Genomic DNA, 17172 nt, shown 5'->3' on the forward strand with positions numbered 1-17172 from the left:
TGATGTTTGAGACATTAGCTTGATTTAAAATATATGTTATTTTAGTGCATGTGGATTTCTGAGGTGTATTTCTGATTTTTCTTATCCTCTGGTAGGAGACTTTTTAAACCAACAGAGTCCTGTGAATGCTGATAATAAAGCAATTGCTACACTGCCCTAGAAATTGGCCAGGCAGTAACTGTGGTGCTTTGTACCATTCAGAGCTGTCTCCTGGGGGTGGGAATATAAAGAGTAGCAGAAGTTTTTGTGTGGGATAGAAGTGTATCACTTATTCCCTTTTCTGTTCTTGTTTGGGCCTGTGTTTTCTTGACCATGCTGACCACACCTGCAGTGGTATGGTGTCCTTTTCCTGGACTATGGAAGGACTATGCAGTCCTTTTCCTGTAGCTGCTCCCCACCACTCCTCTGTTACTAGCAGTTGGTGGGCACATAGTTTGGGACGTGGTTTGGGACATGGCTGTGCCTGAGAGAGCGAGATACCGTGAGCTGAGTGTGATTTCTGTTCCGAACCAGTGCAAAGCTTCTTTCCACAGCAAGGTCATATGCTACTCCCAGTGATTACCATGGATTCTGAGCTGTGTTTTGTCTGTAGAGTGCAAGTACTGTTGCTAATAGCAGTAAAAGAACAGTGGGAAAGTGTAGCAGCTGAGTGGGAGAGGGAGGGAATGTGTAAACAAGCCAAGGGCTGTATGAAAAGATGGAGAGAGAGAACGGATGAATACAGCAAGGTTCAAGAGTGGTGTGAATAGAAAAAAGAATTCAAGGAAGAATTCAAGGTGCAACTCAGAGCATTTTTAATTTAAAAAACAGAGCTGCAACATATGACAGACACAGTTGTTTTCTCAAAACCAGCATAGCTTCTGGAATGATAAGAGCACCTGAATTTTTTACATACTCTAGGGTAATAACTACAAGTTTTGTCTTCCTGCTTCTCACTGACATTTTCAAAATGTCAAAGAATTTTGTGGGTAGTGGTAATTGTTGTTGTTTTCATTAAACATGAAACAAGTTCACTAAAAAGATTCCAGATATGTTTAATCTATCACCCAAACGTGTTGGTTATCTAGAATGCTGGAGTCAGTTTTTATTAGCTTTTAAGAACAAGTTACATAATGAAAAAAAATTATTTTTGTGTTTTCCGTTATATCTGCATGTTTTTGATTATTGTTTGGTGGTTGTTTGGTGGGGAGTTGTTTATTTTAATTATTTTTTAAAGTACATATTGAGGGGGGAAAAAACCAAATTAAAAAAAAAACCATTAAAATTGTGAACAGCCACAGGAGAAATTTAAGGCCTACTAAGGGTTTCCTTTCATAGATGTTGCACGAATCTTCCACTTGACTGGTTGGATATTTGCCTTGCAGGGTTTATTTTCATCTTTGTTATCTATGAAATACCAGGAGTATTTCCTTACTGTTTCATGTTATTTTTCATAAATACTGATGAGCAAGTAAGCTACGTTTGGATCATTTCAGTGTCTGAAATGCCTTCAGAGGTGAAGGGTCTCCTGTAGTATTGACTTGAATCAGAAATTCCATTCTGTGTATTGTATTTTTAAATCATCTTAGTTTTAAAGACTTGTGGTTTGGATTTTGTCTGATTTCTTTGCCCAGCTCGTTCATCAAAATGCACTTTCATAACAACAGCTCGAAAGAGCAGTTGATAACTTGAAAATGCCTTTTGAAAACCAGCTGTGTATGTAGACTCTTACAAGAAGTAACCACAATTCAAAACTCACAGGAATTTCCCAGCTATATGGAGTGTAGACAACAAGATTTTCATGGTACCAGAATCTCTCTGGTACCTCTTCATGTGTATTTAATTGATGTGAAAATTCTTCTGTTCAACTGAGAAATACTTAAAAGCCCTCAAACTTCTGGATAGTTGGAGCCTGAGGAAAGGTGAGAAGGACTGAAGTTGTAGAGCATAGCTCTTAAGAGCCTGCAGAAAAACCTTACTTTCTTCAAATTAGATATTTTTGCTTTCATTAGATGTCAGGAACTGCATGGTGTTCCATGATTGCCTAAGCAATGAGCATGAGTAGATCTCTATTTGACAAAAAATCCTTTTATCATTATGGATTGTTTTGTTTGTTGACCTGATAAAAGTCAATGAACTTACGCAGTGGCTATTGAACTTAAAGGTCAAACTTCCTACATTTCTGTGTAGGTTGTTTTTATTTAAAATTTCTTAGCATTGTCAAGTTGATTTTTACAAACTCATTAGAAACACTGTGTGGGAACAATCTCTGTATATTATTTAGGAGTTGCATCATGCTCCCACAAAATCAGAGAAATGGCAGCTACTACAGCTGGCTAGCCATATACCAAGCACGTCAGATTTTCTAGATCTGGTGTGAGTTTTTTAACTTTTGGGGCGCTGGTGGATGAGAGGCTGGACATGAGTTGGCAGTGTGGGCTTGCAGCCCCATTCCCAGTTCTGTCCTGGGCTGTATCAAAAGCAGAGTGGTTAGCAGGGCAAGGGAGGTGATCTCTGTTCAGTGAGTTCACAGGAGGCCACAAAGATGATCAGAGGGCTGAGGCACCCCTGCTGTGAAGACAGCCTGGGAGAGTTGGGATTGTTCAGCCCTGAGCAGAGGAGGCTCCAGGGAGACCTCACAGCACCTTCCTGTGCCTAAAGGGGGCCTACAGAAAAGCTGGAGAGGGATGTTTTACTAAGGCATAGTGAATGGCTTTAAGCTGAAAAAGGTATATTTAGACTAGAAATTCTTCACTTGAGGTGGTGAGGCACTGGAGCAGAGAAGCAGAGAATGTCCCATCCCTGGAGGAATTCACTGCCAGGTTGGGTGGAGCTCTGAGCAACCTGGTCTGGTGAAAGGTGTCCCTGCCCATGGCAGGAGGGTTGGAACTAGACAATCTTTAAGGTCCCTTAAACCCAAACCATTTTATGATTCTATGTTAAGAAGTCCAGTTTGAGGAGAGTTGGGCCTTTTAAAACCACCAGTTTTATTACCCACAAGTGGCAGCATTGAGAGTAAAAGAAAGGTGATTTGCCATATTTTCTTAATCTCTACTTCTGACTGTGTAGGGCAGAGATCAGGTGGGTCAGTGAGCCAAAAGGCCATTAGCAGCCCCTTTCATTCTGTGCTGTGGTGTGCATGTTTTCATGTGCAAATACCAACTTGTAATTCCTAAGCTACATGGATCTAAAATGCAGAAAAATAAACTTCTCAATATTTCATCTGCTGTGTGCTCATATTGCACTTTCTGCTTCTAGGATCCGTGTTTTATCTGTCAGTCTGCCTTACTGTTTTACATTTTCAGCGTGCAAGTGGAACTGAACATGCAGAAATTGGCCACACTAAAAACTAATGCAAATGTTAGCTGCTCTCATGATCTCTCTGATGGTAGACTTACATTTGTCACTGTCACACTCTAATAGTAAATCCCAATTTAAGCTCTCTGTTTGTCAACCTTCTCATTGATGTTGCATGTATCCTGTGCCCCTTCCCTATCACATATACTTGTGATATATGTTAAAGGTGAATGAACACAGCACTTATGGGTGCCTCTCTTACCCTTGCTGTGATGTAATTGATAGTTTGAAAATTCAAGTCATTAAGCCCAGGTGCTTCTGTGTCACTGAATTAAGTACTGGAAATGTCCTGAATTGAATAGTTTCTCAATGGATATCAGTTGTTTGACTTAGCTGCAGATAGGTAAATATGGTGGTTCTTTTTGCTACTTTTCTGAACTTACATACATCAATAATGCTAGGCATATTATTGCAGTTTGTGGATAGTGGTTTCTAGATCAAACCCACTTTTGTGATAAATATATTAATTTTAAAATAGGTCATTCAATAGATTCACTGATAATCTATTGAGAATTGGATGCTTGATGTATAAGCAAAAGGAATTTGTTAAGAAAGAGATAAAATGACTTCTGGGGGTGAAATAATAAAGACAGAAATTAAACCAGGCCTACTGAGCAAAGACTGGCTGTTGGCTTACAGAGTATTTTAAATGCAAATAGTGGAGTTGATACTTCAAGAAGATACTTGAAGTGGCAGCTTTTTCAGAAGGCAGCTTAAGCAACTGAGTGAGGGGTTTGGCCACAAGTGAGTACAGGATTCAGAAGGGCTTCAATGGTTAAATAAACCATCACTTCTGATAGAAATTAGGAGTCTTTTATGTAATGTGGCTCACAAAAATTTACCAGGCATCGAGTAAAAGTTCTGTTAGGGCTTTTTCTTTTTCTTTCTTTTTTTAAATCACGTTTTAAAATGAATTACCTGCTTTTATTTTAATCAGTGTCTGGATAGGGAAACTCTCTGAGGGAGTAGTCACTCATTTAGCAGAAATCTTGAGTGCTCCAGAAGTTACTGTCTTTCTCAGCTTTAATTCTGGCATTTCATAAGAGAGCAAAACATTTGTGCTATGGTAGGCATGTTTTCTTTGTTCTAAAATAGAGGAGTATCCTGTCAGTTTCTGTGTTACAGCTAGTGATTCAACGTTTGTGTTTAAAATGCCAAAAACTTTCAGTGTTTGATTTTTTATGCAAGACCAGGTCTGTGTCCTTCTACACCTTTTTGCCTTCGCCTGTCCTAAAAGGCACCTGACTTGTTAGTGCTGGACATAGTGCAGTGTGGTCCAAATAGCATGGCCTAGAGCTATAACATAGTCCAGATGTTGAAGAACAATAACATTATGTAGTTTTATTTTCAGCCTTGCTGTTTAGTCTTGAATCCTATTTTAGCAGCTGACCTTGTCATGAATTCTGGAGAACCTCATTAGCTTTCTCTTCCCCTTTTACTGAGAAAACTGTGTGTTTGCTAATAGGTTGTAGACTATTGAGTGTTGATTCAGAAGGCCATTGAATGTGCCTCAGGAAAGATGTAAAGATAGTGAAATTGATGATTTTTAAAGTACCAAGATGCTGAAGGCATCTTCAGTTTTCAGTAAGATTGCTGGGAAATGTTCAGTAACATTTGGGAAATGTTACACATTTGTAACAAAAGAAAGTCCAATTGCAAGAATTTAGGAAGGACTCAATTATTTATGAATTAATTTAAACATGTGGACTATGGTAATTTTACAGATATTGTAAAAATGCAAAATATGGCAAAATTTGCAGAAACTGTCTTAAACTTTAATAGGTAAAAATTAGAAAAGTACTTGGGTTTACAGGAGATATTCTAGAGCTAGAAATGGGAATGAAGCTTTACTTGGGAGCAAAATTAGCTCAGTTGCTTATTTGAGTTTATTGCAGCTTTATTTGAAACCTGTAGTTAAGTCTTGTCTTTCATCCAGACAGTAGTAAGATAAACTGTAAGACTAACTTTTCTATGGAGTTAGGAAAATAGTACTGGGGATGTGTTAAATTTTTTTGAATTAATCTTTTTTTAACATAGTCCTTCATGAAACTGTGGAGCAGAATAGATAAACTACTAATGTCTTTGGAATATGCCTGTATTACATGTGGATAATTATTTTGGCATGTGCCATTGCCACTACTAAATGTTTCTTTTTTTAAATGTTTGTTAGGTCTAGTACTTTCTTCCTCATTTTCCTTCTTTTATTTTGTCCTATTCATTGAGGGTCATATTTTAAAAGAGATCAAATGCATACAACAGAGCAGATCAATGCATACAGCCTCCCCCAAAAGCAGGTGTGAGCCTCTTTTTCAGTGCTGTAACTGATGGATGGACTGTAGGAGAGCTGTATTTTGCTTTGCTTGTTGAAAAATTAGGGGAACTTTATTAAAATTTGAGATCAGATCAACAGCAAAATCTAACTGATATAAATATTTGCTACTGACTCTTGCTCCCCTTACTTGCTGCCTTTTTGATTCCTTTTTTTTTTTTTGAAGACACCAGTTCACTGGAACTGCCTGAAAAAATAGCATGTGAAAGAATATAAGTTTATATACATTTAAGAACTTTGGGGTTTTTTTGAACCAAGTTTTGTTGCTCTATAAACACCGTTCTCATTGGTATATTCTATTTCGTCTATCCCCTGTGAGGTTACTGCAGAAAAAGGAGTCTCCCCTGGTAGGAGTTTGAGATTTTGTTGGTGAGCATCAGCATGTATTGCACAGAAGAGAGCCATTTGCCAGCACTGTCACTGGTACAGTTGCTTCCTTCAGGAAGGCAAAGAGGAGTAAAGTTAAATTCATCAGTAAAGTTAAATTCGTCAGTAATGGCCTCACGTTACTTCTGTGCCTGCGCTGTTGTCCCAGGAAGAGCCATGCTCCATCACTGTGGGAAGCAGGCTTTTGTTTGAGCATGAGAATTTGTCTCCCAATGGTTTAGGAGCCCAATACCTGCTGTGGCATGGGGAGAATGCCAAGGAATGATGCCTTTATGGTAGATCTGAAGATTCTTAGGTGCAATTCATCTGTCCAGCTGTAGGTGTCTGGTGTCACCACAGGCCCCCAGCTGAGTCATAATTAGCAGTGACTCCATGATTCTCAGCAGGCTGATCAATCACTTTATTATTTTATACTTATTAAGAAACCCATTGCCCTTACAGACACTCATGATACAGGTGGACCCAACTGGTCCTTCCATCCAAACACCATCACCACTGGCCAATTAAGAAATCCCCTTTGGTAAACAAATCTCCATAACACATTCCACATGTTCAACAGGTGCAGCAAGTGAAGATAAGAATTGTTTATCATTCTTTTCTCTGATCTTCTCACAGCCTTCCCCAGGACAATGCCTGGGGAAGTTGTGCCTGTTGCTCTCTGTGCCCAGAGAGCTGCTGGCACAGTCTGGTGCCACTGGAGGTGCCTTGCAGGATCCTCAGTGGCCACGCGGAACGAGCGGGTGTGACACAAGAACTGCAAGAGATCTGCGGCCTGCTGGAATGTCAGCTGGCCGCCAGACAGGATGCCCAGGACTGTCTAAACTGGTTTTAGATGACTGTGCTTAGGCAAATGAATCCTGTCCTTTGTGTCAGGACAAACAGATTTGGACTGTATGGAATGCCTGATGTGTAAGGGATCAAGTTCTCACTCAATGATGTGGGGCATTGGCTTGAAGTATGGATTAGAGGGATCAGCTAACTTGATGCATGTGTAGCGCTTGCGGCTTCATTTTCATGCTTGACAGAAGTTGTTGTGGGCCACACCAGTTCATCTGGAATTGAGCTAATGATCCAGTCCCAGATGTTCCAAGTAATTGATGCAGTCTCTGTTTATAAGTCACTGAAGGGAGACTGGGTGGGTGTCTTGGTAGGCACAGAATGGGAGAGTGACTGGGAAATTTAAAAGAGTTCATCTACTTGGGGTTTTTCTGCTTAGGCAGGATTTTGCAGTTGTCCTCATAAATATTTTGTGGTGTGAAAGAGGAAGTGTCAACGGTAGGTAAAAACCAGTATTTGTTGGCAAAGCTTATAATGATCAGTTATTGAACTGAAATTGATACATATGTTTTCAATAGAAGTCAGTTTAAAAGCAGTTTTATTAAATATGTAAATATTAAGTATACTGTGTTTTCTAGTTTGACTCTTGTCAGGCTACAGTAAAGTACTGCAAGCTGGTATTTACAGCCCTAGTTATGTTAGATATGTAAAATGTTGCTACTGAAAACAGTATCTGGATTTGCCTTTATTGCCAGCTTTAGTTAAGTTTTACTGCAGGGGATCCAGTTTTTTCACCCTCATGGTGTCACTTGAGGATCTCCTTTAAGTCAGTTAACTTTTGATTTCCTGCTGCTGAGTAGTACAGGTAGAATATAGAGCTTGTATTTGCACTACACTATCACAGTAGGTGATACTGTGTTTTATTTCTCTGTTATTGACTATGACTTACAAAATGTTAGATACCAGAACGTCACATTAGTTATATGAATCTTCAAACCAGCTAAGGTGGAGGCTTGAGTTGCAGTAACAATAAAGGTATTCTAATTTAATCTTCTTTGAAAATGAAATATTTTTTCTCTCTGGATATGAAAAACTTTAGATTTCTCCCCTAGATTCTCCTTGTCAATGGATATATCTTTACATTTACTGGATACATAATTACCTTTACTGCTGTATAGGTAAATCCCAGTAAGTAGATTGTTCTGGAGTTTAAAATATTGGGAGTACTAGAATGTTCTTTGAATATCAAGTTTCTTTATAAATGTTTATGCTTTGATCTCTCTGAATACTTCAGAAAACATACACTACACATTTCTGATCTGGCCCCCAAGAGTAATGCTGCAAGGAAGATAGCACATATATTTTGTTTATTTTTAGTTCGAATGACATAGTTTATTTCTTAAGAATTTTAGTGTTTAATGCTCTGTGATAGTTCAAGTTTTGGTCTGTCTGCATGCATTTAATCTTCAAGTAACTTTGGTAAATCATAAGATCTGAAAGTGTAGTGGACTTTAGGTTCTGATGTGTCCTGCAGGTTGGTTTGGTGGGTTTTTACTGGAAAGATTTCTTAGACAGTTCTTCAGAAATTTTGTAGAAATGCACAGCAGTTTGTTGATAGCAGTTCACTTGGTGCACTGTACCTGCAGAGCATCCCCTATGGGCAGATATCTGCCTGCCATTAGAAGAGAAAATTTATAATGCTCAGATCCTGAGTTCCTAGCTTTGTGAAGGTAAAAACAACCTTTTCTTGAATTTTTTATTCCCCTGCTTTGAAGTTGTTCATCTGGAAGAGAGCTCGTACCAGAGCGAGAGCATTTGGTGCTCATCAAGTTTCTTCAGGAGTTTTTGGCAGTACAAGATTCCAGGCTCTTCTCTGTTCAGTGTGCTTACCTCCAAAACTCCCTATGCACTATGGTTTAAAATACTGTATATCAACTACCAGAACATGTGGGATTTAACCGAGGCTCAGTGTCTTTAGTTTATTGTGTTTTGCTTTTAATATGTTCTGTGGGTTGCTAGCAATTCATACGGCTTTTCATATTTAGTACCTTGGAGCTTTGTTTTAAAACACTATTTGGATAATGCTTTCTCAACTGTCAGGTCTATTTGCATACGTAAAATTTGATACTCTGAAAGTGTTAAAATGACCTAGAATGAAAATTATCCAGCCTTTTTAGAATGAAAAAAGTTTGCATCTATCAGATGGCTTTGTTTTGAAATACCAATCACATTTAGGCTTTTATGACATCCCGTTATAGAGATATATTTTGCTTGTAGACTGCATAAAACTAACATCAGAGGCACAGTTTGATACTGAAATACAGTGATCCCCATGCTCTGTGTGTTGGCTGTCAGGAGCTCCATCCCTGCTCCTCTGGCCAGCCAAAGGCTGGTAGTAAAGCCAGATTGAGCAGAACTGCTCCTTGATTATGCCCCGGGGAGCAGCAGTTCCAACTGGAGCCGGGCTTCTCCATGCTGAAGTACATGGAAATGCTTTTACAGGAGCTGCCAGCTAGTGCATCATTGCAGATGAGCAAGAGCACATGGAAGCTGCATTGTAGGGGAGGCAAGTATTGTGCTCTGCTTTCATGAAGTGCTGTAAACACAGACTTCTGGTTTTGGATCTTCACCGTGTAAGGCAGATTTCTGAAAATGGAATGTCCCTAAAGATCACTCGGGATTTTGCTGGTAAATCCTAGGGAAGTAAAAGTGTAAAGGCCTAAAAGGGTGGGGAAAACCTCTGGTTTCTTTAAAAGACACTATGAAAATTTCCTGCTTATGTTTATTTAAAAAATAAACAAATCCAGAACAAAAGAGGCTCAGCTGCATTATCACTTCAGTGTTAATAGAATTCAAACACATCCTTTTCAGCTATTAATTTTACATGTTTATGGTACTGTGCTGTTATTTTGGAACACTTCAAGTAACAGCACAGCAATTTTAAATTTATTTTAACATAAACCATGAAAAGTCTGGTTAAGAACAGCCATGTATCAGTGGCTTCAATCAGTTCTGTGTATCTTAAGAAAAATAGGCATTTATTTTAAAAAGATTAGTTTTATGTGGACTGAAAAACTGTATAAAACTATTTCATAGTGTAGATTTTTAATGCAGTGTTAACAATTGTTAAAATGTATGAAAAAATATTTTTTAACTAGGCAATGTAATTTGACAGTATTACCAAGAACATTATTTAATGTATCCTCTAATACACACAGTGGGTCGAAACATTTGCTTTTGCATTTTTGTTCTGGAATTCTGTTTGCACATTTTGAGGTTGAGCAGTAACTTCTATAATTACCCATCTTTGATACTCCTTCATAATGAATTGTTTGGTAAAAATAAGATTATTTCATCTGAGTCATTGGTTCCCAAAGTACACAGTTGTTTGGGGTTGTCTAGATTTTTGTTGATTAGGAGATTTTGCATAAATGAGCAAATGTTTAGTTTCTATTTTTAGGATTGTATTGCAAATAACTTTATTGTTTCAAAGGCTTATGCAATATTTGCATATCAGTGCAGCATTGTGGAGCTGTTGGGTAGTAGCATGAAAGTCTTGCCTGTTTCTTCGTCAGATTTGAAAGTGCAGCAATAGAACCATTTTTATTTGCAAAGCCTGTTTTCACTTTTAGTCTGTTTTCATGATTCCATACTCACGTGTCAGTGTTGATCTGATCATGCTGTTCAAAAATCTGCAAGATATTTCTAATTTAAAATTACCTGTAATGCTGTGGGTATCCTAGATATTAACCCTTGCCATTCACCCTTCTATGACAGTGTTTAAGTCATTTCACTTAATCTGGCCTTTGTGCTAGTGGTTTTCCTTGCTCGAATTCTTGATGTCTGGTTCTATTTAAGATAGTGAGAGTAAAAGCATCAGGAATCAAAATGTATTCTGGCTCAGCCCGTATGCTGAGCGGGAGTGCTGTTCCCATGGCAACACACAGGACAGTGAGGGGGAAGGCTGATGCCTTTTCCTCCCATTCGGAGAGTTTACAGATCCAAACAATTACTCTTAGCAAGATCCACCTAAAAATCAGTGTTTATAGGAGAGGAGCAAGTAATGTTAATGCAAATTGGTAATATGCATCCATATTTTTCTTGTGATGGTTTGTTTCTTTGATCATGGAGGTTCATTAGTGCAAAACACAGCTTTTGGCAAATGCTAGGAAAATGTGCTAACTATAGCAGCAGTGATGTTGGACACGTTAAATGCAGGGTGTTGTGACGTTCGATGGTGCTGCCAGTGCTGCTGGACAAAACCTTGCTATACCCTTTAATGTAAGCTGCCTTCCTCTGGGAGGCTGCATTGTTAAATATAGTTGACATTTCCCTAGGAGCAAGTACTGAATTAGCAAAGGGTAAACAGTTAACCATTCCAGAGATGATGAAGTTTTGCAATATATATATATTTTTTTAACAAATGGCAGGTTTTAGAGCAGGTAATATGCTAAATTGGTTTTTCATTACTGTAGTGCAGCTGCGTCTCAGCCTCGCCCATTTTATTTATTACAGGAACCATAGGCTGGGTGTTTTCTGTGCTCAAGCTTATAGATAAATCCTTCTTCCCTAAGTGAGTGGGGAAAACATGATGTTCTACTGTTGGAACATGTTGGGGTTCTTTTAAGGCACAGTATTTTGAATTGAGACTGTTTAGTCACTAGGCATGAATTTCTCTCATGATTAAAAATACACAAACCTGAAATTATAGGAAAGAGGAGTGCAAGCCCTCTTTCTGAATATTGTCTGCCTGTCTGATTTTTCAAACGAAGGACTGGAATAGTGGCAAATACCATGTGTGGGAATGAATTTATTTGCATGGAGAATTTTCACCTTTTCCTCTGGCGTTGGCTCCCAGAAGATGATGTCACCTTGCAGCTCATTGGTTGTGCAGCACCTAGTGCAGGGAAGGGAGAGAAAGATGCCGGCACAAATCTCAGTGGTGGATCTTGGGTGTTTGCGAGCAGATTTTGATCAAATCTTTGATTGGTACTAAGAATTTACTGCATGTGGCCATGTGAGGTGCTGGGTCCGTGCTAGGGCGAGGGGATTGAAGAGCTATCAGAGGAATGAGGCGGCTGATCTGCAAGAGGATCTGTGATTGTAAGTTGAAAAATCTGGGTGGAAGGAAGGAGACAGGGAGTGCTAGTTAGACACATTGTGGGAGGATGTGTAGCAGAAAATGCATGCATGAGTGAAAGAAGGAAAAGGAGAAGCATTTTTCTTCGGTAGACTGCAATGATAAAAATTATATTAAGGGCTTTCCTTTGGGGAAAATATTAAGAAATGATTAAAAAAATTCGGTCTGTGCAAAGATATTTTTCCTTTGTGGGAGTGGATGTGTAGGATTCATTTTTTTATGCTTAGTTCTACTGTGGTTAATTATGAAGCAAAAATAATATTTTATAAGAATGTGAAATGTGGAAAATGCTGTTTATCTCCCATTGTCATTTTATTCCTAGATCAGAGACAGCACAAATTGATAAATAGTTGTTTTTATTTATGCATTTTGTGAATTTCTGTGAAATGTGAAGGAAAAGAGTTTGTTAGGAAATGAAAATATGTCCATTCTAACAGCTCTGTTTTTATTTAACATATCTTTTCTTAGACAAAAGCTTTGATGATGAAGAGTCAGTGGATGGAAATAGGCCATCATCAGCTGCTTCAGCCTTCAAGGTTCCGGCGCCTAAAAAGCCAGGAAATCCTTCAAACAGTGCAAGAAAGCCGGGATCAGCTGGTGGGCCTAAGGTTGGAGGTAATGTAAAGCTATTCAGATTCTAATCAGTGTTCCCAGAAACCTTGCCAGAGAGGCACAAAACAGAGAACTTTGCAAGGTGATGTTTAATTCATGACTGCAGTATTTTTGCAGAGCTGAGAACAGTAAGGGACCCTGTTTTATGTAATTATTCATCTGGAAAGGTGTGTGCATATCTGTCTGGTTTTGTGTGTACACTGAGCTTATAAAGGTCTCTTGTATTATAAATAAAATTAATGTCTGGAGATAGCGTTTATGTTGGTGAATGGAAAAAAATACATATATTGATATGCATATATATGTATGGGTGTCTCTGCTGAAATCCACACTGCACTTATTGTATATATAAATATCCTGTGAAATTCTGGAGAAGGTCTGTGGAGATAAAATTTTTACTGTGGGTCTGCACTGCTTCACATGGCTAGAAAGGATGAGCCATCACCCAGAGCCCTCATCAGAGGTGTGTGTTACATCTGGATGACTTTTATTATTATTCTTTCAACTGTCAGTATTGTGAAATTGGTTGTGAAAGATAAAAAATGAGGGCCAAAAGCCTTGGCAGGATTTTTTTTCATGGTGTAGCTCTAAAGCAGTGTATGAGGAATGCTTAGTAATTATGATCTTAGAACAGGGAAATCCGCATTTTTTTAGGGCGGGGGTAGCCTAACAAAAGCAACTGTTTACTGTTAAAGAAGTGGCTGCTTTTTTGATGGTTCATGTACACATTCAAAAAAAAATACATAATTCTGTGGAAATACACCATGCTTCAGGTACAGGGTTTTTATGAATAAGTGATTCTTTTAGTAAGGGGTTTTTGTAAGAGTAATTTTTCCATGTTCCTATTCATGTAATGTCATATGTGATCTGCAAAGCAAATATAGAATTTGGAAGAAAATCTGCATGGCTAATAAGCTGCCTTAAGTATTTTCACATTACTAAGATACAGCTGATGTTTTGAAAATTTATTGGTTTTCAATAGTAATCTTAAGAATTCCTAATAAATTGAAAAGATTTCCATAGGACTGCATCAACACTGTCGTAGTGTGGCTGAGAATTGATAGGAATATATATCAGAAAATACCACCTAAAAGACTCCATAAAGGAAACTATCTCATTGATATTTATTATTGTTGTTATTACTGCACATAGTAAGTGTTATTAATGAGTAAATATAAATCAATAACTAATTATAATGTAATCTCTTTAACCTGAAGCATGGTGGTTTTTGCATGCAAGACTAATATGCATAGTACCAGAACTGATTGCTTAGGATTCCTGTTTATTTCAATATGGGCTTTAAATAATATTTTACTAAACATAGATGGTTTTTAATTTTTGTTTTTTACATGTAGGCTTTCACTTAACATCCTCTGCAGTAAAAACATGGAGATACAAGGTGAAGGGAGATAAGAACAGAATAACCACTCACTGATTTTTCAGTTTATCTAAAAATACAGTAGTAAAGCAGATTAAAACCCCAAAAATTAGTACATTGTTTTTTCTCTTTTTCCTATATTGCCAAACTTAAATTAAAATTGGTCATTCCTTGCTTTATACCATCTCCTTTCAACTGAGGAGAATATTGGGGTGTGTTTACATACCAATCTATTTCCCTTCTTTTTTCATTCTGTAGGATGTCTGTAGTCAGAATTTTAATACATTATTTACAAATCCTGCATCTCCTAGCCTAATCAAGAACATTAGTGTAGATGCCAAATGTATTTCTTTAACAATAAGGTCATAGTCTCTACCAGAAGTGAGGAGTTTCCTGTAATAATCTTCATATGAACAATGACACAAGGTCAGACTGGAGGCCTGGGCAGCCCACACTCCCAGCTGACAGTGGTCAGAAACAACTGCCTGAGACATGAGCAAGAACAGGAGAAGTGTCTAGAGGCACACTGTCATGATGGGACAAAATGCTGGTTTTAGAAACCTTTATTCCACAGAGAGCCATGGTCTTTGGAGAGCCCAGTTAGGTCATCCTATTCTGTTTATCCTAGAGACTTCCTGGATCTTTATGGCTACAACAAATCCTTGATGGTCTTTCACATCCAGTTTCTGTAGGATCTACTTTGCAGGTGCCTAAAGTACACCTGAGATTTTTCTCCAGCCCCAAAATTGCCATCTCCATGGATTTCATTTATAGTTCTGGAAGTTGCTTGCTCTTGCTGATGTAGTAAGAATCTGCTGTATGCTCCAGTCCCACATCCTTGTGCTCACCACTGCATTCCATGCCAGCAGTCAGTGGGCGTGCCATTTCTCGCCTTTTCCTCATGAGCACTGGATGGGTATTTCAGGCTTTCACTGCTCACCTCGTGCTTCTGCCACCTGTTGGTCCTGCTTGTCCCTTTTCTCTGACTCTCAAATATCCATTAATCCATCTTCAGAAGTTGCAGTTCGGCTTTGGAGGAAGAACTAGGAGCAACTCCTTGAACTGTGTTGCTTTTTATTTCCCTTCCACAAAAATCTCTAGTCATGGAAGTGACCTGCAGTTGAAGCAAGTTTTTACTGCAGTTTCTCTTCTTCAGCCTTCTGTGACCAGGCAGAATTTAGTGCAGATAGAAATTGTGTTGAGCAAAGGCTGAGATTACTGCAAGTTCCATTCGATTAAACTGCCTTTTATATTTTAAAGGATCCCAGAGATCCTTGTCATAGGATGTTGCTTGACAAAGGAGTATTTTCCAATGAGTTGTAGGTGGCAAAGTACAGTTTTTTTCCCTGGGTCCAGAAAGGGTTTGAGGCTACCCTGTCTTGAAGCTAAGAAAATTGAACTCCTTAGCCACACCTCTGGCTTTCTTGCTTGCTGACACCTGCTGAATTATACCTCAGATGCCTGTGAGCTTGGCTTTTCATTATATATGTCATGGAGATGGTTCTTAAGGAAGAAATGGGTAATTCCACCACTGCCCAGATATACTGTTCAAGTGAAAGGACCCATCTGATATTCAAAAAAAAAAGAATTTCTCAATGCTTTGGGCATTTTCATTTTAATGTAGGAAATGTACTTTGGTGGCACTGGAAGTGCAACATCATTGTCCAGGAAGGCAGGTAAAACAGGTCTTATGTGAGCAATAGCAGAGTTCTACTCAGCCTGGAATTCTCTCTCCTTGTGCTGGGAATAACTGTGCTAGACATTTTCCTGTTAGCAGTTGAGATGGGAAGGTTTGTAGAACTTGTGGATTTGCTGACAGGCATGATCAAGCTTGCTGAAGACAGCTTGCCAAAAAAGTACCAGATCAGGCAGCCACAGTGGTTTCCTGCCCTGGGAGTAAAGAATCCAGAAGGCTGTTTCTCCTCTGGCTTTTCTGCTTGGAGATGTTCAGACACTGAGCTTCTTGTTAGTGATGAATGAGAAGTGATAGGTCTTCCACTTAATGGGGCAGTGCTTTGTTTGGCATATTTCTTATTCCGTGGTCGATACACTTTGCCAAGTTAGACCTTTGCCAGCAAGCGCACAGCTCATCTGCTTACTTCTGATACACTTGCTCTCAGCTCTTCATTCAGGTGGTAGAGCCTCTGCAAATACCTCTTTGCTCTAAAGCCTTCCTATTGCTGAGGATGTGCACTCTGTGTCCTGCCCTCGCAGAAATTGGATACTCAGGGGCTTTTTCTTGGCAGTATGGCTCAAGAAGCTTTTTAATGGTAAGGAAGGCCATAATTTACAGTAGAAAAGGGCTTCAGTTCATGTCAGCCAAATGAGCTGTATTCCTCTCCCTGTGCTGTTCAAGATCTCTCATAGGTCTTTGGCAAGTTCTCTTGCAAATTTGAAAGCCCTGTTCCAAGTCTTCTAGGGAATTGCCTGCTTGTATACCATTTGGAAGCTTTATGTAATCTAAGTGTGGGTAGCAAACCTCAGGCTCCTTTAACAAGAAGTCTGGCATCCTCTCTTTTCCCAAAATGTCAGTTTAGGTCAGTAGTCTTCAAAATGGGTTAAATGTAGAAATGGTGATTCCTCAAGAGAGCCATGTGGCCTTTGGAAGAAATGCTTGCTGATGAAATATAATCATGACTGAAATTTCTCTTAACATTCTTTTGAATTTTTTTACAAAAAACCTCTGTGGGGCTGGAGCATTAGTCTTAGTGCTGTAATTTGAAGCAAGGTGGACTTCATACATTTTGCAGCATTTTCAGCATGAAGATATTGCATGGTATATTTTTTATCTGTATTTCATTGGGGTTTTTTTAATCTTTAGTGCATTGGCGGGCTGGCAATATTATGTATTGGTTATTGCTTTGCACTCTCATTATTGTATCTGTCATTATGCTTTTTTCCCCTTCTTAATAAGACATACAGGTCTTTGTTGAAAAGTATTAAAATGGTGCTTATTTGCTGTTTTGGCTTGACTTCCTAGCAGAAGGCATTTTGTAGCCTTTAGAGGCTTTAGTAAGACAAAGTTTAAATGAAAAGGCCCTGCATAAAGCAGGTTTGAGACTGAAAGATAGTTGAAGTTAACCTCATTAGAACTAGGTGCTGTAGTTAAGAAATGTTTGTGTTAGAAGTGCTTCTGTAATTGTGGAACTGTAAATACACAAGGTTAGTGAATGGACTTGAAACAAGATAGACTCCTGCTCACTGTATCGATTG

The 17172-nt window shown here is 38.7% G+C and overlaps 1 protein-coding gene across 44 annotated transcripts in view; it reads left to right on the plus strand.

Moving 5' to 3' along the window:
* The window catches only part of CLASP2 (cytoplasmic linker associated protein 2), a 146022-nt gene that overhangs the window by 46570 nt on the left and 82280 nt on the right, over positions 1–17172 (plus strand). For 34 of the 44 annotated variants that reach the window (XM_063157438.1, XM_063157503.1, XM_063157646.1 and 31 more), the window contains one exon: positions 12438–12584. In XM_063157438.1, coding sequence (XP_063013508.1) covers positions 12438–12584 — 147 coding nt within the window. Of the gene's footprint in view, positions 1–11729; positions 11933–12437; positions 12585–17172 lie in introns of those variants that run through there. The other 10 variants (XM_063157727.1, XM_063157754.1, XM_063157778.1 and 7 more) reach the window with 3 other exon arrangements.

The sequence above is a fragment of the Melospiza melodia genome, chromosome 1 (assembly GCF_035770615.1).
Source record: "Melospiza melodia melodia isolate bMelMel2 chromosome 1, bMelMel2.pri, whole genome shotgun sequence".
Taxonomy (NCBI): Eukaryota; Metazoa; Chordata; class Aves; order Passeriformes; family Passerellidae; genus Melospiza; species Melospiza melodia.